Below are 24,898 nucleotides of genomic sequence, written 5' to 3'. Positions count from 1 at the left end.
CCTCCCAAATCAGAACCCCATGGTGGACTCACACAGTGGACCCATGTCAGAACACAAAGACAGATTCCCATTTTCACGTCACACTCATATCAGCACAAATCTCACGCAGCTCTGTAATGTCACTAATTGAATGTTTTATCTGCAGATTTTATTTATTATTTTTTTGCACAGGAACAGAGAGAGTGTTCATTAGTATTCTCCGGGCTGCTCTGCATTGTGCTGCCACCCAGTGTGGCTGTCTCCACTGATGTGTGTGTGAGAGAGAGAGACCCCGTAACTCAAATAAGTGCTTTTATAAAGTGTGTGGGACTGAGAAACAGGAGTTTATGTCCAAAAAGTTCAGCTTTTCTTGGGTTTCAGCATGAGATACCTTCAATCTAATGAGACATAAAAGAGTTTCAATCAATGCACACTCTGCTGATTGTTAAACCCTTGTATTCTGTTAAGGGACTGTAAAAATGACTGGAGTATAGGGAGACTGGGAAAGGCCCTACTCAGTAAAGATTTATGAATTACTTCACCATGAATTAGAAATTTAAGATGTTGTAAGACAATCAGACTTAAATAATTTGCCACGTTGCTTTTGACTGCTTGCCACAAATCTCATGATCTACACCTGGGATGATCCCTTACCTCAGCTCTCTGTACCAGGGTGATGATAAAAGGGTTTTTAATTTGATCCTGTGGCCTTTTGGTTGAATATCTATGGTTGTGAACATAATACAGGCCCAAATGTTATTTTCATATCCCAGAAATCTTTAAGATTCATGCGAGCTGCAGAGAAAAAGGCTCGAATTTGAGTAATTCTCGCAAATATCCCCTAGAGGGCAGCAGAGGACACTAAATGAACCTTCTGTTTGGCTTTGTGGGGATATATATGGGATGATTCCGCTCCGGGGCTGTGGAGTCATTCTGTAATAGAGCCAGTTATGCCCGAGTTTTCGCTTTACATGCATCACAAATCAATATCCTTTTGTCCTCGCTGATTTGCCAGCTCGTTTCCTAACTTTTCACATCCGTCCACACACCGAGCAGCAGAGGAGGGGTAGGGTACACACAGGCTTGTAAAAATGAGCGGCCCTGAAAATAGTATATTGCTGGAGCCGCTCGTGTTCATTGCGGCCCATTTAGGCTGGCATCATCAAAGTTTACAGGCTGTGGGTTTTAAGGTGGATATGAGCAGAGGCTGACCCTGCTGTCCCCGCAGGAAACTTTCCCAATGTTACTGTAAGTCTGTAAAAAGAACTGAAATCATTGTCATTTATGGTGTCTTTCATTCTAGAGTTTATCTCTCTAAAGTATCGATATATTGCTTTGTCATTGTAATCAATAGGCTGTGTAGCAACGAATGAAATATGACCTCAAATTATGATCATTATATGATCATAAAAAACCATTTCTGAGTCGTTTCTAGAAACACAGGAGGTTATCATTTGGACTCCACTCCACCCAGCGAAAAACCAAAACAAAATCTGCTCCTGACAGGTGTATTGACAGCAGCAATGAGGCCTAATAGCCAATCAGGAGAGGTGATAAGTGAGGTGGGAGGATTTCCAAAAAAAACGCTCCAAATCTTTTGGATTGCCGATTTAATAGGCTGAAGGAGGTGTCAGTCACACCAAAGAGGCGTGTTCAGAGCAGCACCCCCCCCACACACACCCCTCATCCCAACACACACACACAAACACACACGCTCCAACCCCCCCCACCCCCCCCGCCCTCCTCCCCCCAAGCCACCGGCGCTATGGCAGTGTGAGGAGTAAATGGCTCAGAGTATCCGCGGTGGAAACCGACCTAAACAGTGGCCTGGGAACCGATAAACAAACACAACAAACGCGCGGTGCGTAAAAAGCTCTCCACGGCGCCGGGTCCGGGTGCGCACGGAAACTGTGCCAATTGTCCAATAAAGCCAAGAAGACTCCGAGGTTTTTCTCCTCCTTTTTTGGTTGTTTATTTTTGTGTGTGAGCGCCTGAACAACGAGGATATCTTAATTGGACATGTGAGTTACGGGAGTTAACAAGACTGAGCAGTCCCCCCCCCCCTTTTTTTCTCAAAGATGAAGTTTCCAGCTTGCGTCCTCGTCACTTTGGTGGTGATCCGATCGAGTGCAGCGCAGTCAGGTGAGTGCTTGGATGCGCGTCTCAGCGCCTGGGTTCTCGGTCAGGTCAGACTTGAAAGGCACGGGTTGAAAGTGAGGGTCCGTTCACCCAAACACCCAGCCTTCCCAGTCTGTCCTAAACCTTTACGTGTTGACTGAAGAGTGATGCGTTCAAGTACTTGTTTGCTGATTGATAACGAAGGGACATCACAGTTGTTGTTAGCGCCACATCACTGATACAAACTTGACACAACTTCACATCCAGCCACGCTGATGCTGATTTGCAGTGAGCTGTTAGATTCGGCAGCCTCTGCGTAAAAACCTCTCCAAACTGCCCCTTGTATCTCCCTTTTTGACCCTTTATTTGGACTTTACGCTCATCTGAGGCGTGCATGACCACATTTTCGAGCTTCACTCTCAGTGCCTGATTCGATCAGTGTTTCGCTGAAGAGGAAAATCTAGCATCAGATATCTTTTTAAAATCCACTGTAAGAAAGCGATTCTCTCCTGTAAGCGCAGCTGAGTCGATCCCTGCTCTCTGCCGCTTCATATTGTCTCCTAAATATGAATGAATGCGGCATCATGTTGCGTTTAACTTCCCTTAAGCGGGCACTGATGGACAGATGACTGCGGCTATTTGCGTTAATTTATATGAATTGAGCTCGGTTGCACCAGTGGCACTGTTTTTTTTTTAAATCCCTTACTCTCTTTGAATAATTTAGATGCAGCAGATATACTGAGGGCTATACAGGCAGCGGGAAAACATCTCGCTTTCATCATTAGGACCCCTGTGGTGTCAGTCCCTGGACGAATATCACTTTAATGTTCCTGCAATATTTCTATAAAGGCTTCTAATGCGTCCGTGGCACTCAATAGCTAATTCATATTGAAGTTAATGACATTTTTATTTCTGTGTCAGCGCTGGTTTCCCCCTCTGGCATCCCTGTAGGATATTTGTTGATAGTATTTCTGTAGAATTTGCTCCTGCAACATGCAACATTTGGAGGTTTCACTGCTCGCTGTGTGATATTTTGTTCATGAAGCAGCAAATCAATCAAATCTCCCTCTTTATTTATCTTAATGGATAATTATCCCAGGCTCTTGAAGTTGAGAAATTGTGCTGTTGAACTTTTTCAATCAGCTTTTGTTCACAGGCTCACTGATCAATAATGGCTCTAATGTGCTCTAGTATTCTGTTTGGTTTAGAGTTTGGTGTAATATCTTCTTCTGGAATAATATCAGACTGTGAGTTGCACTTCCACAGACTCTGCCCTCTAAATTGATATAATCAAGATTTGGTGTGGCGAGGTCTGGGGGAAAAACACACACACACAGAGAGAGAGGCAGACACACACTCAGGAGCACAGGAGAGTTTGTGGATTGATGTTCAGAGGTGAATTTGGCCATCGCCCAAACCTCTCGCAAAGATACAAATGGGATTCTAGGACGCTTCCTCCAAGGACGGGGTCGAGGTTTGGCTCGATCTTCTGGTGGTTTGTGGTTCTTGGGCAGAGCTGGACACACATAAACACACACACACACACGCTCCCGCTGGCTCTTGTGTGAATCTTGGATGGAAGGCGCAGAATTCTGCCTATTAAACAGGAGTGGATGGATGCACGGATGGATAGGTGACAGGCGGGATGAATGGAGAAGAAAAGCGGAACCCTTGCTGCCTCATTTATTCTCCATGCATACACTCCCATCTGAGATATTTGTGATGCAAATTCTGTCCAAGAATCTGAGCTATGCCTCTTGGGAAGTTCATTGTGTGTGGGTGTTAGTGGGTGTATACTGAAGAGATGTTTGTGTGACCCTATCTGTCCACTCTTTTGTTTCTCTCTCCACTTAATCTCCCTGATGTAGTTATGAAAAATCATGCCCAGCACCTTATATCAATCACATGTAAAGTTATATCAGGCTGAAGGCTAGAGATGTTCACTTCAGTGGTGTTTAACATGGTGATTGAATCTGTCTGTCTGCTCCCGCTGCGAGACAAATGTCTGCAGCATTCCTGCCAGTCAGCTAGTCCGCTGAGCTGTGTGTGCGTGCATATGTGTGTGTTTGCATGATGTACAGTACGAACACATGTGTGCCAAGCATGGAGGTGTTCACACCATGAGCGACTTGATTGATGTTGTGCTCTATTCTGACCGACTGTTGGCAGTGCGAGGGTTTCCGGCTGCGTGTGCAGAGGCACGGCCTTCAGAGTCATATTAATCTTCATTTTAATTGAAAATAAACAACAAACTGATTCAGAGGTCAGGATTGGCCCTATCAATGCGTTCAAGCCTTTATTAGTAGATGAAGCTTAAATTAAGATCAAGGCTGATTAGTTTTCTCATCCGTCTTGGACTTGCCAGGCTGGTTCAGTCATGAAGAAATCCCAACACAGATCTTAAGGAAGTCAGCTGATATCTGTGACTTATTGATTGTGCTGCATTCAGTGGGATTGTGGGGTTTTATTTTTGCCATTATTGATTAACTGGACAATTATTTTCTCAGTTGATCATTTTGTCCAGCAGACGTGCTGTTTCTCACAGCCAAAGATGATGCAGTCAAATGATCAACTAATCTTCTATTTGGCTGCAAATGGCAGCAAGAGGTATGACATTTTTGAGTTGTGAAACTGCACATTCCTCAGTCCTAAATTCCTGATTTGCATGTGAAAGCTCTGTAAAAAAAAACAAGCAAGTGAACCTTGAGTTCCACAGTTTCTGAGGTCAACAAAGAAACCTTCGTACCTGTGCGGGGTCATCCTCGGCCAAATCCAGCTTTCTTTAGCTTCCTAATGTTTGTAAGTCACGTTTTCCAGTTTGCACCTCTGGTTGGAGGTGATGCTTCCAGTGTCTGGTGAACTTACACTAAAATGCCATATCAAAGGTGGTGTTCCCCTTGAACAACTGGCTTTTCCGTCGAGCTCGACAGGGAGAATCTCTGGTATTTAACTTGTGAGGATGGGATCCTCTTCCTCTCTCTCTTTTTTTTTTAAATTTAGGTTAGGAAGGACAGTTCTCACAGAAACATTCCCACCTTTTGCACCTTTAAATGAGGCTCATACTGATTATTTCATCACCCCTCTGCTGGTCTCCTTGGTGAAACAAACATTTTAATCGCCCTGGCTCTTGAGTGTGTATGACAAATGCCGCATTCGCACGTGTGTGTGTGTGTGTGTGTATTTGGGTGACATTTAAAGACGTGCTCTCCTGTGAAATGGCCGGGGGAGAAGGCAGAGGGAGGGAGAGGGGGGAAGCGGTGGGAAGGGAACCCGCTGAATGCCAGTATCAAATTACTGGGCGTCCGTCAGCTGGCACACACGGTGCCGCGGAGCTGGCCGAGGCTTTGTAGAAGACTGGCGGAAATGAGAATTTATTACAAGCTAATTAAGCTTTTTTTGATAGCATCAGTCTAGACCGCGAGCCCTTTATTTGACAGCATGAGAGATGAGGGGGGTGAAGGAATTCAATCTTGCTCTAAATGAGTCAACATTGCTATCATAACTTGATATCTGCCAGGCTTAACCCGTGCCAGGCTTTTTGCTGGATGTTAGTCAAATATGCTGTGATGGCTTCTGATGAGCTGATGGAGATCTGTATGGTTCCTGTGCATTTGTCGGTGTCTTCTGGCGAAAGAGACGGAGACAGAAAGAAAGGGGGAGTAAAATATGTCCATTTGCACAGAAGAATAATTCCAGTGCAGTGAGGGTGACATTGAGGTGTGGGCTGTTATTTGCTTCCTCTGTCATAGCTGGACAGTCTCAGCGGGCTCAAAGGGAAGCCTCACAAATGACTATGTGACGCGTGGGGGTGATGGAACGCTTCTCAGAGGCCTGAGACAGCAGTACACTACCTCTCATGGTACTCGCGGTCTGAATCAGCGCTTGGATTATTATCTGCACGGGCCGAAAACAAAGATGATGCTGTTCTCTCCGGGGGGGAAAAAGCGTCATTTTGTCTCCTGCTTTTCTCTTCCCAGGCATTCGAAAGCGATGTGGCAACGTCATGAGCCTGTTTGCTTGACATTTTGTTTGCCTGCCGCCCATACAGAGGGGCTTCTGTTCCTCGAGTTTGCAAACCACCCAAATATTTACATGCAGAATCACAACTGCACAGCATGGGAAGGAAAACTTCCAAGACTTGGATGCAAAATAGCGGCTTTATTGGCCTCTGTAATCATCCTGAAGCTTCTTGCTCCCTCTCTGTCGCTCTGGCTATGTTTGGCTGGGCAGACTTTTGAACCCCCCTTCCATGCCTTTGCTGCCTAATGATGAGCAGGGTTGGCTTTAGTTGTGCCGAGGCGTCCGGTGCCAACTCCTAGTGTGAGTTAGATTGGCCAGTCAGAGGCTGGAAGCCTGGCACAGATGTCCCCTTTCAGGAGGACTGAGATCTCACTCACACACAGAAAACACACTACACCCATGCACAGGGATGTACTGTAAACACTCGTGTATCTACCCACACTCTTTCATTTTCTTTTTGCATGCTTATTCAGTCTTTTTCTCTGCACACACACACACTCCCAGTCATGTAAGTTCATTAAGGTGAAGAGGGCAGCGGAAGCCTTGTTTAGTGGTTTTTATGTGCGAGGCAGCTTTATGCCTGTTTGCTTTAAGTACAAGTCTTGTGTTGTGTTGTTCTGAGTTCTTTCTCTCTTATTCACACACACACACACATACACACAGGCTGCATTGCCCAGGAAAAGAAAGAACAGGAAAGACAGAGGAATCTTTTTTGTTTCCTCTTCTGTTTCTTCTGGACCACTGGAGGGTTTGTTCGGCCCGCCACTTGTAATTCCACTCAGAGACAAATGCCTCCATCCTGCGTCAGAGGGGCTTCCTACACACACACACACACACACACACATACACACACAGTTCCTGCCCAGCAGTGTGAGCTGCCTCACACCACTTCAGTTTCTCCTCTCATATAGGAACCTTTCTTTTACTTTGAATTTTATTTCATTAGCTCCCTGCCTCTTACACTCTCACATATTTGTCATCTCTTTCCCTTTTCTCTATCTGTTTCCTTATCTCTGCGTCTGTGTCCCTCACACACTGTGTCTCCCTCCCGTCCTTATCCATTAACATCTCTCATTGTGCTTCTGTTTTATTTCCCTGCTCTGTTTCATCTGTCTTTCACTTCCTCTGCTTTTCTTTCCTCCTTTTAACAGCTTTTTATTTCCTCTCCTTCCTCCCTCCCTCTCTCTCTTACTCACTCGTGTACTCACACATGTATGCACACACACACACACACACACTTCTCCCTCTGTCTTTCATTAGCTGTGTGTGTAGGGCTGTCACTAAGCACATGGGGAGAATGGAAAATAGCTCATTTTTTCCTCCCTTTAATTACGACACCCAATTTGTTTCATGGACAACATGCTGTCGGTGGCTCCTTCATACACCACTCAAACTGTCATTTACATGCTTACATGCATGTATTTGTTTCTCTGTGTGTGTACCTCTGAATTTATGCTTTCAACCCCTTGAGGGGAGGTTTAGATGCTGGGTTTATGTCCAGACTTTGATTCATTGTATATATTAGAGTCTGGGTTAGTTTGAGATGAATGGAAATCTTCATCCATGTGGATCAAGGGGTGTATTGACCATCGTTACCTATATGCAAATTTTTGTCTGCTCAGAATACCATAAAAAAGAACAAATATAGAAAGTTGCCAGAGGCATAATATTAATCTCGTTAAGAAATTAAGTGGTTGTTTACCTCTATTAAGTAAACTGTGATTTAGAGTGAGAAATCTGAGAATAGAGATTAACTGAAATGAGGACAATACAATAAATATAGTATATTGAAGTAATACAGTGTTCAAATGAAGTGAATAAAGTCATTTCATGGTACAGCAAGGTGCTGACCTGACAACTGCACCGATTAGATTATTATTAAATCTGTGTTTTGAATATATAGTGGTACTTAAAGAAGCTATATGTAAGATTTTGATATCAACGTTAGCATTTACAGCTGTTTACTGAACAGTCTAGGAGAATAGTGGTTAATAACCAGTTAGCTCTGGCTTGTCCCCTCTCATATTGTCACTTTAGCCTCCAGTCTGCCTTTGGTCCAACATGAGGGGATGAGGAAGTAGCGCTGCCTAGAGGATGTATTCTAACCTCTTGTCTTGTAAATGCAATGATGACTAAAGCTCTATGTAAGTAAACCAGTGTTAATGCTAATGTTGGCTATGTAACAATAGCAAAAATTAACATATAGCACAGAAAAACCTGGATAAATAGATTTTTGGCCACTTGGGGGCAGCACAATGCGCCATAAACACAACAGTGACGTATTATAATACTTTAAAAAATAGTTTTGGCTAAAGTGCTAGATAGCGATTGCCTGTTTACATATCCAGCAGACATGGGGCAGCATTACTATTTATTCAGAGTCATCTAGTGAATGTGAATCTGATATTCATACTATAATATAATATTTGGCTCTTTAGCTGCAAAATGTGTTGCTCTTTCCATAAAATTCTTGTGGGGAGCGAGTACATTATCCGCCTTGTTATATGCAGACCTAATATATGTCTGTGTGCATATGCATCCGTTTGTGTATTTGTGCTTGTGGATCCAAGTCTTGGCTCTAGATTTACATTTGCAGTGCTGTGCTCAGGCACGGGGCCAACACAGGAAGTGGGACAGTGTTCAGCTTCCCTTGATTGGCAGCACTTCTTTGGCGAAGCAGGATCAAGTGCCATCGACTCCGTCTTTCACAGCAAGTCTGGGCTTTTTCTTTTAGTTCCTTTGCCTTCTTTCACTTGCTTCCCTTGCTTTCTGTTCTGGCTCTCAGTGCAGCACAATAGAGGGCATTAGAATCACAATAGAATTTTTTTTCTTTCTTGCCCTGTAACCTTGACAAAGGCTTACGTTTTAATGAAAGTCTGTAAAAAGGAAAAATGATCACTAGTCTCTAATCCCTCATCTGTGCTCGTGTCGATCTGGCAAGTCAACCACGACTTGTATATTTGTTTCTCTACTGCCGTTGCATTCTCTCTCTCTCTCTCTCATAATGTTACCACACACACCTTTACACACACACACTGGCTTGTTTGTCTCACAGTTACATCTTACGGTAGTTAACAGCACAGTTATTTTGGATTTTTTCATTAGCTTACTCTCTCTCTCCCTTTCTCTCTCTGTGTGTGTGTGTGTGTGTGTGTGTGTGTGTGCAGTCAAGCCCGCCTGGTGTATTGTGTGTGAGCTAATCCCTGTTAAGATATTCACGACAGCTAATCTGTTTAATTACACTACAAATTAAGGATATTTACTGTTCCAAGACTTTTATGCGACACCCGCCTTAATCAGGGCCTTAATCTGTCTGGCACTGTGTGAGTGTGTATCACTCTGTGTGTGTGCATGAATGTGTGTGTGTGTGTGTGTGTGTGATTGATACTCTGTATGCTTGGGCATGTGCGCCTTTGTGTCTATGAGGCTATTTCTGCCAAACTCTCTCTGCTTTAATTCTTTTTCTGAATATTTGCCTGCAACAAAAGAAAACAAGAGATTATTGTATTTTTCCAGTTGTCGTCGTGGCAGAGAAAGGCGTCGTTTACAAGGATTAAAATGTAATATCAGTGATCTGTTGCTGCTGTGTTTTAAGGGACACAAGCTCAGATCCACAGGAGCATCGCTCTCCATGTTTCAGATTCATGTTCAGCTAATTCTACAGGATTAAAATTGTGTTCGGAACATGGACACATGCTGGGTTTTTTTGTCAAGGACAAACTATCTGAAAGCAGACTGCTGTGGACAAGTGTGTTGTGTGTGTGCACATGTATGTGAATTTGTTCTTGTAAGTCTTGAAATTTGTTAGTTCCAGTAGGATTTTTTTCTGTGTTTACAGTGGCCCCCCAAAATACAGAATTTTCAATGGCTTATGTAAAATACAAAACAAAACAAATTTTCATTTCTTTGTGTAATTTTGGAGTAAAATGTGTCAATATATAAAAACTGTGGCAGTTTTAAGAACTTACTGATAGTATGAACATGAAGCCAGTTCAGATTAGAGTAAGAATGAGTCAAGGAGTCTTTCAGGATCTTAGGAATGTGTCTGGCTGTGGGCTACCTGGAGTTGTACAGGTTTCAATAACCTTTTTATTCTGCTCTGAGTAGAGTCTATAAGGTGCCTCTGTAGTTATTTGATTCAAGTATCTGGAAGGACCTGTTTGTTGTCACTGCGTGTGTATAGTTTAATGTACCATTAGAAAGCTTTCTCTGTCTGTTTACTTGTATGTATAAATTTTGTGTGTGTGAGGACCCATTACATGTTTGCATACATTTATGTACAGTATTTGCAAATCCATGCATACTGTATGAGATTCAAGTTGTGTTTGTGTGTGTTCAGATGGGGCACGTTGTCCTTTTTAAAGGGCCCCTCCTGCGATGGTGACCTGTAATAAATGAGTGGGCGCGAGAAAGTGGCAGCCGTGACAGCTGACTGGGGAGGGAGGGAATAGAAAGAGAGAGAGGGAGAGAAAAGGTGGAGGTGTATGTGTGTGTGTGTGTGTGTTGAGGGGAGTGTGCGTTAGAGAGAGAGGGAAGACAAAGTGAGACAAAGTGGAGGTAAAAGAGATGGAAAGTCTCTAAGGATAGATAAGAAGCGAGCACGAGAGGATGAGGGGAAGACAATGGAAAGAGATAGGAGGGTGATAGTGAGGGATTGTGGGTCGGTCGGTGGGGAACAAAACCTTGACCAGAGGTGGAGACTCTTTCTCTACTGACACTTGTTCTTCTTATTCTCATTACCCCCCTCCTATCCCCCCCTTTTTTGTCTCTCTGAAGTCACCTTGCAGTCCAGCAGAAATATGGCTGCTCCTTCGTCTGGTTTAAAGGTACATAAAACTAGCAGAGGAGAAAACCTTGGCCAGCCTTTGCTGTAGCTGTGTGTGTGTGTGTGTGTGTGTGTGTGTGTGTGTGTGTGTGTGTGAAGGTCAGTCGCCTTCAGCAGTGAGGAAGATGAGAGAGCTCTGGAAAGAGTACACTTAAAAGAATCTGTTTGCGCATTTCTATGGTTTTGTGTGTCGGTTCATTAATTCGTCTGCAGCTGAGAGGCAAAAACACACACTCAGGTGCACTCGCAAACACACACACCTGAGTGTTCCCCTGTGTCGTACCTTAACCGGTTGCTCCGCGGCAAAAACACTATCGCTCTTGGCAAGGTGAAAGCGAGCTGATGGGGGGGTCATTTGCAAGATAGGAGACAGAGACAAAGAGAGAAAGAAAGAGATGTGGTCTAATTTCAGCTGAGAAAGGACGGGATGAAGTGTGTGTGTGTGTGCGAGTGTGTGTGTAGTTACAGTATATGTGTGTGTGTGTGTCCAGCAGAGGTTAAGGTGGAGTGAGAGAGACAGTGTGTTGTCTCTGAGGAGTACAGCTATCAGCACTGCTGAACGCTGCAATTAATCAGCCTGAGCCACACAGGCCCTCACTGTGTGTGTGTGTGTGTGTGTGCGCACCAAGGTTTGCAGTTGTGTGCTTGCAGCATCTATTGTGTGATTGTGAAGTGTGTCAGGATCTATATTTGCATCGGTGGGATGCACTATCACACACGCACGCACACACACACACACACACACACAACCTTGTATTGTATTGTCTCCATGGATAATGCTAATGGGGCCGCATGTTTGGTTGTACCTGTAGAGAAGGAGAGGATGGTGTGTGTGCGTGCATTTGTTTATTTTCACAACACATTGCCAACTGGATTATACACATAACTACAAACTGTTCGCTGCCAAAACAAAATGTTCATACTGAACATATCTACAAAATATTCACTGTCAACATAGTTTGTTTATTTTTCCCAAAAATATCTGCTCCTGGCGACTGAGGCATTCGACTGTAGTTAGAATAATTATACCAAAACGAAAACCGAGTTCTTTGGAAAATAGAAAGAGGTGTTTCTACAAAAACTTTTCCTTCATTTCAAAGGAGAGGAATTTTTCAAAAAAAGAGTTAAATTAATTTTTTATCTAAACACAGAATAACTTTGAAAATACAGTCTGAACCTGCTGAATTATGATTTAAATCAGGATTTCTAAGCATCAAAGAGTCAGAGAATAAGTGAAAAAGATTACAGATTGATAGCTGAATGGTTAAAGCAGATACCAAATAAATCCAGTGTCCCTTGTTTAATTCCAGTCGAGGACCTTGCAGGTTGTTATGTGCTGTACTCCTCTCTCACTTTCCCCTTGTGTCCTGTCTGCCCCTACACTGTCTGCTACACAATAAAGGCAAACACATATCTTAAAAAAGAGAAAAAATGACCAGACATTTGGTGCTTGTAGCTTTTTGATGCTCAGTGCTGAAAATTTTAGTGCTCAATACCCAGCTCCATGATTAGCATTTTAGGGTTACTTTGGGGCTATTCAAAGCTCTTGGTTGAGGTTAGGAAAAAAATATGGTTTTGGTTAAATAGTGCAAAAAGTGAACTTATTCAAAAAACAACAAACTGATATTGAAATATTTGAAATCTCTCAATGTTGCTTCATTCCTGGTTCATTTCAAGTGCAGTGAATTCCAGAGTGGCTACATGTATTCATGTGTTTTTCTGCAGATAAGCACTGTGAGAAAATCCTGAGAGAAGAAGAGACAGAGTATGAGAGACAGACAGAGAGACATTTAGAAAGGCCGAGATAAATACAGGGTCAGATAGAGTCGAAACACACGTGCTCTCACCGGCGTTTTCAGACGCCGCTTCATACCGTCACGCTGCTGCCCTCTGTGAGCCCGTGTTCCGCTCGAAAATGAAATTCTCAAAAGCCTTTCACTCCCTTGAAAATCATGTTTCAACCGCTGGGCAGTGGGGCATACAAACAGGTTCACTCACAAAACTCATTGTTGTGGTCTGTCATAGCTTTTTGTGCCGGATTATGGTTTGCTTTAGGAGGTTTTTTCCAGTCGAGGGACCTCTGTAAATCCAATTAGGTAAAAAATAAGATCAGTCATCAGTCAGTTGTAGAACACAGAGAGATGTATGTTATTTATTGTCTTTCTAGGTCACTTTTTACCACACTGATCGTCTCTAGAGAGTAGAAAATGAGCAAACAAAACCTTAAGTTATCATCCTTAAGATTTCAGTCCTCGTTGATATGGCAACAGCCACAGCTGATGACAAAAGATACAGAAAATGACTGTTGTCACATTTTGTGAATGCAAAAAGTACGATCTTGTGACTTCTTAATGGTAAAAAACACTCTGTGCCAGTTAAAACTAGTATATAGAGAGGTAATCATAGAATGTTAGTACCTTGAATGACTGCTGCTGAAATATGCAGACAATCAAAAATGGGGTTTGATTTCATTACAATGGTATAGATTATAGCTTTTAACGGATGAAAAACAAAAGATAACAAAGCCATCCGAATTCCCAGAGCACAGGCGAGAGATTCTATCCCAGTTACCTCACTCATACTAAATGTCATGGTTTGACTGAGCCAGCAAGCAGAGAGCTGGTGCAAAAACACTTTTCTTTCTTTTAAGTGAAGATAAGACGGTGAGAGAGAGAGATGTTGTAGTGCCAGACAGAATATGCACACACACCTTCAGACTCACGCTGTCAGACTAAGCAGCAGAGAAAAAAAAAACACTGACATGAAAAAGGAGAAGGGGAAAGATAGGCAGTTTGTCCTACACAGGAACATATTAGATACACGGACACTCACACAAGCAGCCATATTTCATTCCCCTGCTTACAGAGAGTTTTCATTTCCTTTTGGGGAGGTGTTATCTACCTGCAGGACATGTGACATGGGCGTACAGTAAGCACACACAGGTAGAAGGAGAGGAAGTTGGACAGAGATAGCATGGATAAGAAACAAAGAGATCTCGACAAGAAGAAAGCGAGCGTGATGTGTGTTCTTCCAGAGTGAATTACCATTAGAAGGCAAGCAAGCAGAAGAAGTAAGGAAAAAAGGCAGAGGTGAGGTGAGAGGAAGGGAAACAGTTGCAGCCCTGTGGGCTACACAGACCGAAAGAGGAGGAAGTGTGGCTATTTGCCTTTTCTTCTTCTCCCACCATCTGCCCCTCCGATTCTCTCATTTACTTAATTAGAGCGCTGTGTCTCAAGGCCGCTGCTCCCAAATGGCATCAGCTGTGCGTGTCTGTGTGTGTGACTAGTGCGTATTAGCATGTGTGCGCATACCTCGGGCGTGCTTGTGCATGGAGCAGCGTGCTTGTGAATGCATATGTGTGTGTTTGCAGGTGTTTGTGTGCGGGCCCCAGGCAAGCTTGTATATGTGTGTGCGGATCGCATTTGGAGGGCTAACCTAAGGCAGGTCTTGTTCAGAACGGAAGGAGCAGGTGACTGAAGCACCCGCTTCCATAAACAAAGCCCGGTAAAGTGGAAAAAAAAAGAGCAGTGACCTGTATTTTGGCTCTAACACACGCCATTACAGCTTTTTCTAAAGTCTCCTTGTACCGCTCACTGCTGTAATAGACTTTAATCTCTCCTAAGCTTTTATTATTAACTATCCTGAGCTGCTCTAATCTCAGTTTGCCACTGACTTAAAGTAAAAGTTGATTTTTTTGTTCCTGAACATGCTTTTATCAACTTAATGTCATCCTATTTCTCCTCTTTATGCTGCTCATAACAGGCAATATAACATCATGTTTACTTTATCAGCAAACAAACACTATGGCCAAACGTATGTGGACACATCTGCCCACATACTTTTGTGCACTTTTGTTTTTTCTTGTTTTATAATCACAACAGTAAGTAAACATCTGTCAATGTTAACATTGGCTATGTAGCAATAGCAAAAACGTACATATAGCATCTTTAAAGACTGATTATAGGCTATAGGCTGAAGTATAACTACTTCAAATCCATGACGTCTTTTTGTCAAAGGAAACTTCAACCTCCAGTTAATAAAGAAAGTTGATGTAAAATAAAATCAGTGCGTGACTTTTAGGCGAACGCCAACTGAAAATGTCAGTGTCAGTGAAGACGATGGGTGATTTTTATTAGCTGTTGAAAAATGTAAAAGTGAATCTAAATTGTAAGAATGTCTTGTATTTAGACAGTTGATGGTTTCTTTTCAAAGAATTCCAATGAGGTCGGGTGGGAAAGCCTCGAAAACAACATTTACACCATCGTACAGCTCTTCATTTCAACCTGAGCTAATGAATTTCTGCTTGATAGCTTTGCAGTTCCTTCAGCCAAGGTGACCCACCACACCTGCCTTTAAATGAAGCCTTAATGAACAAAAACATAGACAGTTAAACTAATATAGAACAACAATGAGTCCAAAAAACCCGCACTGCAGCTTTTATAGACTTTTTTAATACAGCTGTGGTTAGGGAAGAGCATCCATCATATCTGTGATAGAGGACACTGACTAGTTGATATCTGATATTTAATAAAAGGCCAAAGTCTGCCAGATAAAATGGCAAACCAATATATCTAACCTCACATAGTATGAGCTTTTATATAACTGCCTGTGTACTTTTTTTCAATGTAGTAGAGCAAAAAAGCTTTCTGACTCATTCAAAAACAATGAGATTTGATCAATAATAAGGGTTTGTGCTTTATGGTAATTATGTAAATGAATCTCTGACCAATCACATTACGTGGCTAAAATGACTGATTGTGTACTGATTGTTGGTCACAGATGAGTTTCCGTTTTTAAGGCAACAATATAAACGGTGGATTTGCATCATGAGTCGCCAAACAGTCGTCTCTGCTGCGTTCAAGTGATTTCTCAAGTGCCATGAGGAAAACAGACATAATCAATTGTCGTCTCAAGAGTTGCTGCCACTTTTGAGATTGTAATCAAGCTCTGGCACTTGTTTAGAGAAATGATCGAAGTGCATACACTCAGGCTGTGTACATGTGTGTCTCGTAGGAGTGACAGAAGATGGAGTCACGCTCAGGCTAACATGGGATGGACAGGCTGTAAGCTGTCACTCACTCTTCCTCTCCTTCTTTTTTCTCCTTCCTGAATCCTGTCTTCTGACGGATATCAACTTCTGCGTCTCTCTGTTTCACTTTCTCTGCCTAGAAGTTTCTTTGACTGGCATGAGAGAGAAAGAGAGAGGAGGGAAAGTCAGCAGTGCCGAAAGCTGACATTGCATTCTAAGTTTGTAACTGTGCTGTGTTGTTGTTTTTTTTTCACAGCGCGGCGCTTCCAGGCTGAACGCCCTTTGTTGTGTGACATCAAACATATAAGAAACCACACTCGTGCTCCTTCATTCCCCTCGCGAACAAGTTCAAGTCGGCAGCTCCCTCAACCATATACATGCCACAGGAGACAACATAAACCCTCATTCAAGGCATATGGGAAAAAGGGAACAAGTCAAAGGCATCTCTTCTAGAGAAACATTATAAGAGTGTTAAATTTCTGCCACACATCCGAACCGGTAAACTTTTGATCTTAATGAAGGCCTTTTATCACCCCTGAAAGCCATCTTGGTTTGTTTTCTTCCACATGTTCCTGCTGATTTATATTCCTGCAAAAGAAGCACCTTTCTCACAAGAGCGCACGTCAGAGTTTTCTATCTGGAGCAATCGCCATCCTGAAAGTAAATCTTGTTAAAAGGGAGGAGGGAGGTGAGCACTAACGAAGCTTTGTAAAGGAAGAGATGATGAGGTGATGCAAGGACCCAGTTTTATCAGTGGGAGGGCTGCTGTAATCGGCTATCAAGGGGAGGGAGGCGGTGGGGGGTCCCTAGTTATCAAGACAGCTTTGGAGATTCACGGAGAACCTGCAGCGGTGGGGAGGGAAGCAGGGGATTGTGTGCATGAGAGTGTGGAAAAACACACAGTAAAAGTGCGGCCCTGCAGTGAGATAACCTCCATTTTTAAACTTCTGTACTTCCTTGTTTAAAAGTGATTGCTGCTTCGGGAACGGAAACAGAGTAATTAATTATTTTGACATGCAGTGTTTGCTCACAGTAAGTCAGACCTCTGCAGATGAAATCAAAGTTAATTTTTCAGCAGTGAAAGCTTTTCTTTTCACCAAAGTGGAGACAGCACTTTAAGAGCTTTCATTGGAGTGTGAAAACGGGAAGAAACTTAGTTTTCCTCAGAGTGCCTACGCTGCTTTGACTTGACGTTGCAAATGTCGAAGTAAAAGAGCCTCTTGTTCTTTTTGCGTTTTGTAAAAGGCTGATTTATGAGGTGGCCATTTGTTTAATAATGTGAAAAGAACTGAAACTAGCATCATAAAAGGAATACTCAGCCGAGAATTTACAGCAGTTAAATTCAATTGTGACAAAGAGTTTTAGTTTTATTGCCCTGCCTGTTTCAGTGTTTTCTCAGTTAGCTGAGGATTCGTTTGATCTGTAAGACATCAGGAAATTTTTGCTTGTTTTATCCAAAAGCTGAATATATTCAGTGTTTTGCTATAAAAGACAAAGAAAAGCAGTAAATCTTTACATTTGCGAGGCTGAAAACAGGGAATATGTGGCATTTTTGCTTAAAAGTTGTGTGACCAATTCATTTTACATCCACCAACTAACTGATTAATCATTTCAGCTCTATACTAACAGAGTTTTCACAACACTTCTCTAGCGTAAGCCATTTCTCTGCCATTGATCTCTGTTCCAAACTATCATTGCTTTGGTATAAACTTAAGATCTATGCAGAGGCAACAGCAGGCCTATCTATTTTGCAGTGTCTGTTGACATTTTGCTTGACAAGTGTTTCTTGCATCCAATGGAGTCTCCATGGTCTCACAGTAAATGAGGTGAATACAGCAGTTGTCTGCTGTGAATTAGCAAGTTACAACGTTTCAAGCTCAGATGTGATGATACTTGGAGATATTCAGTGGAGAAGTCCTTTAAAAGAAAGAGCCTAGTGATTGGATATCCACCTGACAGGTCAGCAGAAAAGCAAGAGCTTTATATTACATTGTGTTGTTTGCTAATCCAGCACCCTGCCCTTTATGTAAATGATTATGAGTTGTGTTTATACATGTGGCATTTGAGGGCTGTTTGTACATACAGTATATATCACAGACACATAATTTGCTATATGCAGGCGCAAATTAAGACTAATCACCACATTAACACCCAGAATATAAACTGCATTCAATGACACACTGCAGCTGCATTCATATCAGCACAGAGTCACAAACAGCTCTCATTCAGTTGCTTCCACACTCAGAGGCAATGAGAGTACAACATCCGTATTAAACTATACTGGCGAATAAAACACTTACTGCTCATTTGCCTGCGTGTGCCTGTATAATGAGCATCTGTGCTTTTTTTATGTAACGTTATTACCTTTAACAGCGCACCTGTCTGTTCTGCGCCTCAGATAAAGAATGGAGCTTTGCTGTTTTTGGAGGCTCTTTTAAATGCCAGCCGGCAATTGGCTTGGTGGGTAGTTAGTTAGCAAAAGGAGGACTGACACACAAATGCATACACACACTTGCACGGCAGAAAACACTCTGTTGGGAAAATAGTGCTGCTAATTAGTGGAATTAGCCACAGATCAAAAGGTTCAATTAAAAAGTGGTGTTGTAGCGTGGAGGCAGCGGGCCTCATTTGCATCACAACACATGTTCAGTGTGGACGAGGCAGACGGACAGACGGATGGACAGACAGAGGGATGCTGCAATATGGCATGGAACCTGACAGGAAGTGCAATGAAAAGCAATAACAGGCATCAACATGCTACATATAACAGATATACTACAAAAAGTATGGCTTAAAGGGGCCATACATTGCCATCGTTAGAGAAAGTGAGAAATTTGGGGTATTTTGGGTGAACTGGGCCTTTAAATTTCCTCAGTAAGGGACATAAAGGAATAGATTCATGAATGCAAACACAATTGCATGTACCAGGAGATGAGAAATGGCATTAATTTGCTGAAAGACTCCCAAATGGACACACTCTGACACATCAGCAAATGAAACATGGGCACTAATTTGCCCTGGAACAAACATGCACACACATGCAAAGACACATATGTGGACACACACACCAGCTAATCAGAAGCATGCCATTAATTTGCACACAGACACACGCACATACAGTCTTCACTTACCGTGTAGTTGTCTGCACAGTGCGTGTTGTTGGCCTTTTGAGTTCCAGGCTTAATTAAGAGTATAATTAAGTGTGTGCCGTTATGGCTTTGCTCAGTGGGGTGTGTGGTTTTGTGTGTGTGTGGATTTGTGTGTGTCTGGATGTGTGGACATCCCGGGAGCTGCTAAACGTGCTCTCTGCCACAGCTTGGACCAACACGGCCAATTCACAGCACTGCTAATTTACCATTTAAATACCACATGTTTGACTCCTAATTAAATACAGCACTGACACCTTCTCTCCATGTTGTTGTTTATTTCAGCTAAAGGAACAGCACAGTCTAAACCTCATGCCATGTGAAATGTGATTTCCTGCTTTGTTTATATGTGATGGTTTCATTTATGAGGATTGTGACTTTTTCTCCCTCTGGCTAAATGTATCTCTTTCTGCCTCGCTTTCTGTTTTCTTTCAAAGTCACCCTTGTTGCTCCCTCTGACACCTTTTTATCAGTGACATGTGAGTCTGTGTGTGTGTGTCTGGGTAGGTTGTATATTGTCAGGCTTTTAATGTATTCTCATATTTATCCGTGTTTAACAATTGGACATTATAGGGCCGGTGTTGTGAAGACTTACCTGAGCAGAAGAGCTTTTACAGCACCTGTCTATGCTACTCAGCAAGGACAACCATTATTTGACAGCAATGGGTCAGTTGTCAGGAAAATGTTAACTTTGGTTGTTTTAAGCATTTTCACAATCAACCAATGCTGTCATTTTCCTGGCCAGAACAGTCTTATTTTGTGACTGGGGTTGAGGGTGCAGCCATGCAAGCGCCTATTTTGTGTGTGTGTGTGTGTGTGTGTGTGTGTGTGTGTGTGTGTGTGCGTGCACTGTGTGAGTGTGTGTATTCCCATGCTGCTACTGTCTGCTACAGTGGCAGTTTGTAGCTCCATGCTGTGTTAAATGGGAGTGTCCAGGCTGCTACCAGGCCTCATTCATCAGCCTCACACAGGAACAGACCTGGCTTCTGTGAAAACCGCTTGGGACACACACACACTCACATAAAAAACACACTCAATACATACAAATGTTTAGCAAACAGCTAATACTTACACCCTCAGTGCTACAAATAAATACTTTAACAGAGCATTTTTTTAAATGTGCACACCTATATAAAGTGTGTATTGATCCAAGCTGAGCAGTCTTGACCTCAGACCAGCAATGTTTGACACTGACACCTTCTCCTTGACCTCTACATCCTCCTCAGCGTCCCCACGGCATTTTTTCCACCGTTCTCAACCCCTCTTTGCTATTTTGCAGCTGAGTCTTTCACGCCTGACTCCATCTGCTGCTTGGCTGCTACTGTTGTACCCATTCACACTGCAGCTCCTGCTTGAGCCAAACCCAGCATTGGTACCCGTCCAGCAAATTTTTCCTCCAGTAGCATCCACAAGAATAAAAAGAAAAAAGGAAGATATTTTCTCTGATGAAGTCCAGAGGCACCTCACTTCCATCTAGGTACTAAATGGTTTGGAAAGGTGCTCATTTTTTTCTGTTTTAATGTTAAAAGGCTAAAAAGTGACAGTAAGAACTGTCTTTTTTTTGCATTTTCAAGAAACTGTCTTTTAAAAGGTTTTGACAGCAGCTTGTAAAGCCGAAACTGTGTGTGCGCCATTTGGTGAACCCTTTTATTCAAACTGTCTTCTAGTGCTGTGAGTGCATTCCCTGCTCACTAAGTATGGCTGAATATATCCTTTTTTGTTCATTGCATTATTTAAATCAAGCACCTTGAGAGAACAGGGAATTTTCAGGTTATTCTTTCCTCATAAGTTCCCTTTTAGAGTGTAACCAAGTGCACGGCTTCAGAGTTTAGTGTTGAACTACTTTGAAAGTACCCGGGGGAGCACAGTGTTATAACAATGTCAGATTCAAAATACCTTGTTTTTTTGCCATTATTTCAAGTCAGAAATTATTAGGATGACAGAAAACAGACTGGGCAAAGAGCCTCACTCAAAATACAGTCTTTTCTTCCCTACAGTTTATTGTGGTCATTTGCAAGAACTCTCAGCTGAAATTAATTGCTTTACCACTGGGGTTTGGTCGTCCTTACACTACCTTCGCAATGAGGAAAAGACCGGCTCACATCAGGTCCTGGAAAGTCTTGAGAAAGAGTTTCCGAGCTGCTCTCATCATCTCTTTTCGCTCCCATGAACTGAGAGGGAGATTTATACAGCTCCCCTTGACCTTGAATTTACTGTTTTATCCTTTTTTTTATTTTACACCACGAGTGTTCTGTTTCTCTTAAGACTTATGCCTTTGTAGTCTGAAATCACTATTCCCTGTGTTGAGTCACGGTAGAGGAAGAGAGAAAAACGCAAGTGGAGAGGAAGGAAAAGCAGTTTAGAAAGAAAGAAGAAAGTAGGAGAAAGTGTGTTTTTTTTCTCCCCCTGATGAAATTCGCTGGGACCTGATGAGGAGCTTTTATCATCCCAACCAGTTGAAAAGCAGTGGAAGTGGTGGTCGGACATTGTGATCAATCCTGAAATTTTCTACCTTGATGAGCAAACTCAGGAACCGACTCAAAACTTTACTGCGGTCTGTTATTTCTCCATCTCGGGTCTTTGTGTTAGAAGGAAACGAGCATGTTGGAACGGTTAAAATGGTTGAATTTTTATCCCGATCTCTTTGTTGACGCTCACTGGAGGCGCTGCTGTCATTTCTCTATACTGAGCCAATGGTGTCTTCTTTTTCTAATGAGGTTAACCCCAATCCTGTGGGCTGCCACCTCCATATTGTACAAGGGATCAAAGCCCATGATGACTGTGAAAAGCTTGTTTACTGTTACTCTGTGACCTTCTTACTCCTGCAGAGTAATTCGTGCTGTCTGGCTCTCCTCGCTTCATTTTCACCTTGTGTGTACTGTGTGAATTAGTGAGAAAATACATGTTCCTGCCTGGCTGAAATGAAAATATGAATGAATGAAAATATTAGCATGTGTGAGCGATCTTATCCCACATCTTCCTCCTGTGTTGACCGCTCACTCCCCTCTAAAGCTCTGTACTCTTTTTCTCCTCTGTGAGGTTGGCTCCTCCTTGCTAATTGGCCATCCAGGCCTCCCCCCAGAGCGGGCGGAGCATGTGATTGACAGGGGTGGTAATCAGTGTAATGGCAGCTAGTAGTGGCGGTGAGGCCAGCTGCCTGCCAAGGTGTTGAGAAAGCCTGGAGAAAAGGAGTGAGAAGGTGGAAGGCTGCTTCTTATCAAATCCGCCACTGGTGTTTTGTGGCTGTGTGTGTGTGTGTGTGCCAAGATGGGCGAACAGGGACACCAGCTCAGCTACAGTAAGCGCTGCTTGGCTGTGAGCTTATTGTGCCCATTCACCCTCCTCTGAGGTAGTATCTGTGCTGAGAAATGTCACTTCTTCTCCTTAATTTCTCTCATTTCCACTCTCCTCCCTCATATCTTCTCTCACCTCACTTCCTCTCGTGTTCGCTCCTTGCATACCCATGCAAGCATGGAGGTGCCATTAGCACCGTGTCCTAATTAGTCCAGTGCCAGCTAATTGTGCTTCTGACGCTGTGTCTCTGGGGAGGCAGGCCTTGCTAATTTCAATAAGGGTAAACAAGCAAACTGCTCCCCACTGACGGCTATGGATTAATTAGAGACCATCCACTGCATGTGCCGTCTGAAGGAAAGGGAGGGAGTTTGGGGAAGACGTAGCGCAGGGAGACAGCAGGATAAACTGCACATGAAGAAGGCGAGGTGAAAGAGAGTTCGCTTTCACTGTTGTCACGCAACACGCTTAGAGACTGGCGCTCATTTTAGAAAATTACCATCACTTTCATTTTGCGCTGCGCTTCCAAATCGTGCTCCTCTCGAGCAGCAGCTCCCCGTTGAGAAACAACGCCCTGGATGTAGTTGTTTTTCACAAGTTTCATTTAAAAGGTTGAAATGAAGCAAACAAGTCTGTTTTCTTTTCCTCGAGAGAGACTGATTTGCGTACGCTCAGGGCCCAGATCGCTACACTAAAGGCTGTCACATCTTTACAGTCACTGTTCTTATTTCTCATTCAACCTTAACAGAGAGACCATGTTTTTCTTTTCTTTAATATTGCAGGTTGGCTGAGCATGCATTCTTCTTTTCAGCAACACTTCGCCTCATGTTCATGCAGTTACAGATACACCTGGGAGCTCCTCCGGTACAAGAACAACTTTTTGTACTTCTTGTATGTCAACTGAGCAGCTCTGTTTGAGTGGCCACAGTTTCAGTGCCTTGCTCAAGAGACCTTTGGTGTCATGTCATGTAAGAGGGAAAAGACTTGTACATTAATTTTAAGGTTGCATGACTTGAGGAAAGTTTGGAAAATGTGAAATATGTGACACATAAACATTTTTTGTATGATGTGTCTGTATGTGCTGCAGCTGTTAATCCAGAAAATAGACTGTGCCATGTAATGAAAACAAAGTTATTTTTAATTTATTTCAAATTTTAACACCACATAATGATAATAACATTATACCACATATGCCGTTATCTTTCAGACCCTCGGTATTCTCAGTGTGGTCAACCAAAATCTACATTTACATTATTTTCCAGGACATTTTTGTCTAAGGAGCAGTTTGATGCTTAGTTCAGGAACTTCTTATCTCTGACAAATATGACAAAAGAGGAGCAGGAGTTACCAGTTTTATGGATCTTAGCTGTTCTGACATTACACTTCTTTGTGTTGTGACTGATGCTTTTGAAAGTCTTTTCTACTTTTTTGGGGCTTTTCTGATGGCAGATGAGCTGATGCAAACAGTGAGCAGGTGCCTTGCACTCACTTCCACCCCCGTATGAGAAACTCGCGGTAGTCAGCAATGAATGGATGGACTGCGTTGTGCCTGCCTATCTGTCTCTCTTTCTCTCTCTCTCTCTGTCTCTGGCTTCCTTTTTTTGCTATCTGTGAAATGCAAGTCTTCACATCTCACTCTGCTTCAAACCGTATCGCACTCTCCCTTCTCACCTAATTAATCACGTTATGAAACTTAATGCCACTCGACAAAAAAACCCAGTCGGCATCCTTTCCCTCCCCTCCTCTCGTTCCGGTGTGATTGCTACACGCAGGCAGGTTCGTTTTTCATGGTCCAGATATTTCGCTGCACCCATTGTTTAATCAGGGTTCACTGAGGGTCCTTCTTTATCACCGCGAGCCTGTCTGCGTGCCATTAGGTCAGACATTAACAGTCGAGCTCCACATCCACCAGGCTTGTAAATCTGAGGCCGCTGAAGGGCGTATCGCCTCCCTCAAGAGATGAATGGACTAATGGACTTTCATTACAGGCTTCATTGTCGACTCTTAAGCACACCCGCATCTGTATGTACACTATTAAAATGTAAATATAAGCACTCTTTTGGAAAAAAGCAACTACAAATAAACTGTGAAAATGGCAAAAACACACTCAAATCCAGGTGCACAGACATTGCACATATCCTCTCACACTCTTTAATGACAGCAGTTAGAGCTGCCTCAAGGGAGCGGAGGTGTTGGTGCAGGCGATGTGATGGACGGTTATTTTTCAAGAGGACGTTAAAGTTAACACTCTCAAGAGTGTGTGTGTGTGTGTGTGTGCGCGCTGGAAGTTTTGTTATCTAAACACATGTGGATACTGCTCGTGCATGAGATGTGAAGAGAGAGCACAAGAAAAGGTGGGGGGGTGGAGGAGGGAGAGATGGGGCGAGGATTTATGGGTGTAATAATGGAATCTCAGTGGCTGGGCCATTGACACTGAGGCATTTTCTCTCATTCTCCTCCCATTATTAGATGGATGGAACCGGAGGGAGT

The 24,898-nt window shown here is 42.9% G+C and overlaps 1 protein-coding gene across 4 annotated transcripts in view; it reads left to right on the top strand.

Moving 5' to 3' along the window:
• Nucleotides 1–1,732: 1,732 nt before the first annotated feature.
• The window catches only part of LOC108873032 (receptor tyrosine-protein kinase erbB-4), a 229,823-nt gene continuing 206,657 nt past the window's right edge, over nucleotides 1,733–24,898 (top strand). For all 4 annotated transcript variants that reach the window (XR_007809127.1, XM_018661041.2, XM_018661042.2 and 1 more), the window contains exon 1: nucleotides 1,733–2,121. Coding sequence is in view for 3 of the 4 variants with exons in the window: in XM_018661041.2 (XP_018516557.1) it covers nucleotides 2,058–2,121 (64 nt within the window). In the remaining variant the exon portion in view is untranslated. The remainder of the gene's footprint in view (nucleotides 2,122–24,898) is intronic.

The sequence above is a fragment of the Lates calcarifer genome, linkage group LG7_2, assembly GCF_001640805.2.
Source record: "Lates calcarifer isolate ASB-BC8 linkage group LG7_2, TLL_Latcal_v3, whole genome shotgun sequence".
Lineage (NCBI taxonomy): Eukaryota > Metazoa > Chordata > Actinopteri > Centropomidae > Lates > Lates calcarifer.
This window is presented reverse-complemented; position numbering and strand designations above follow the sequence as displayed.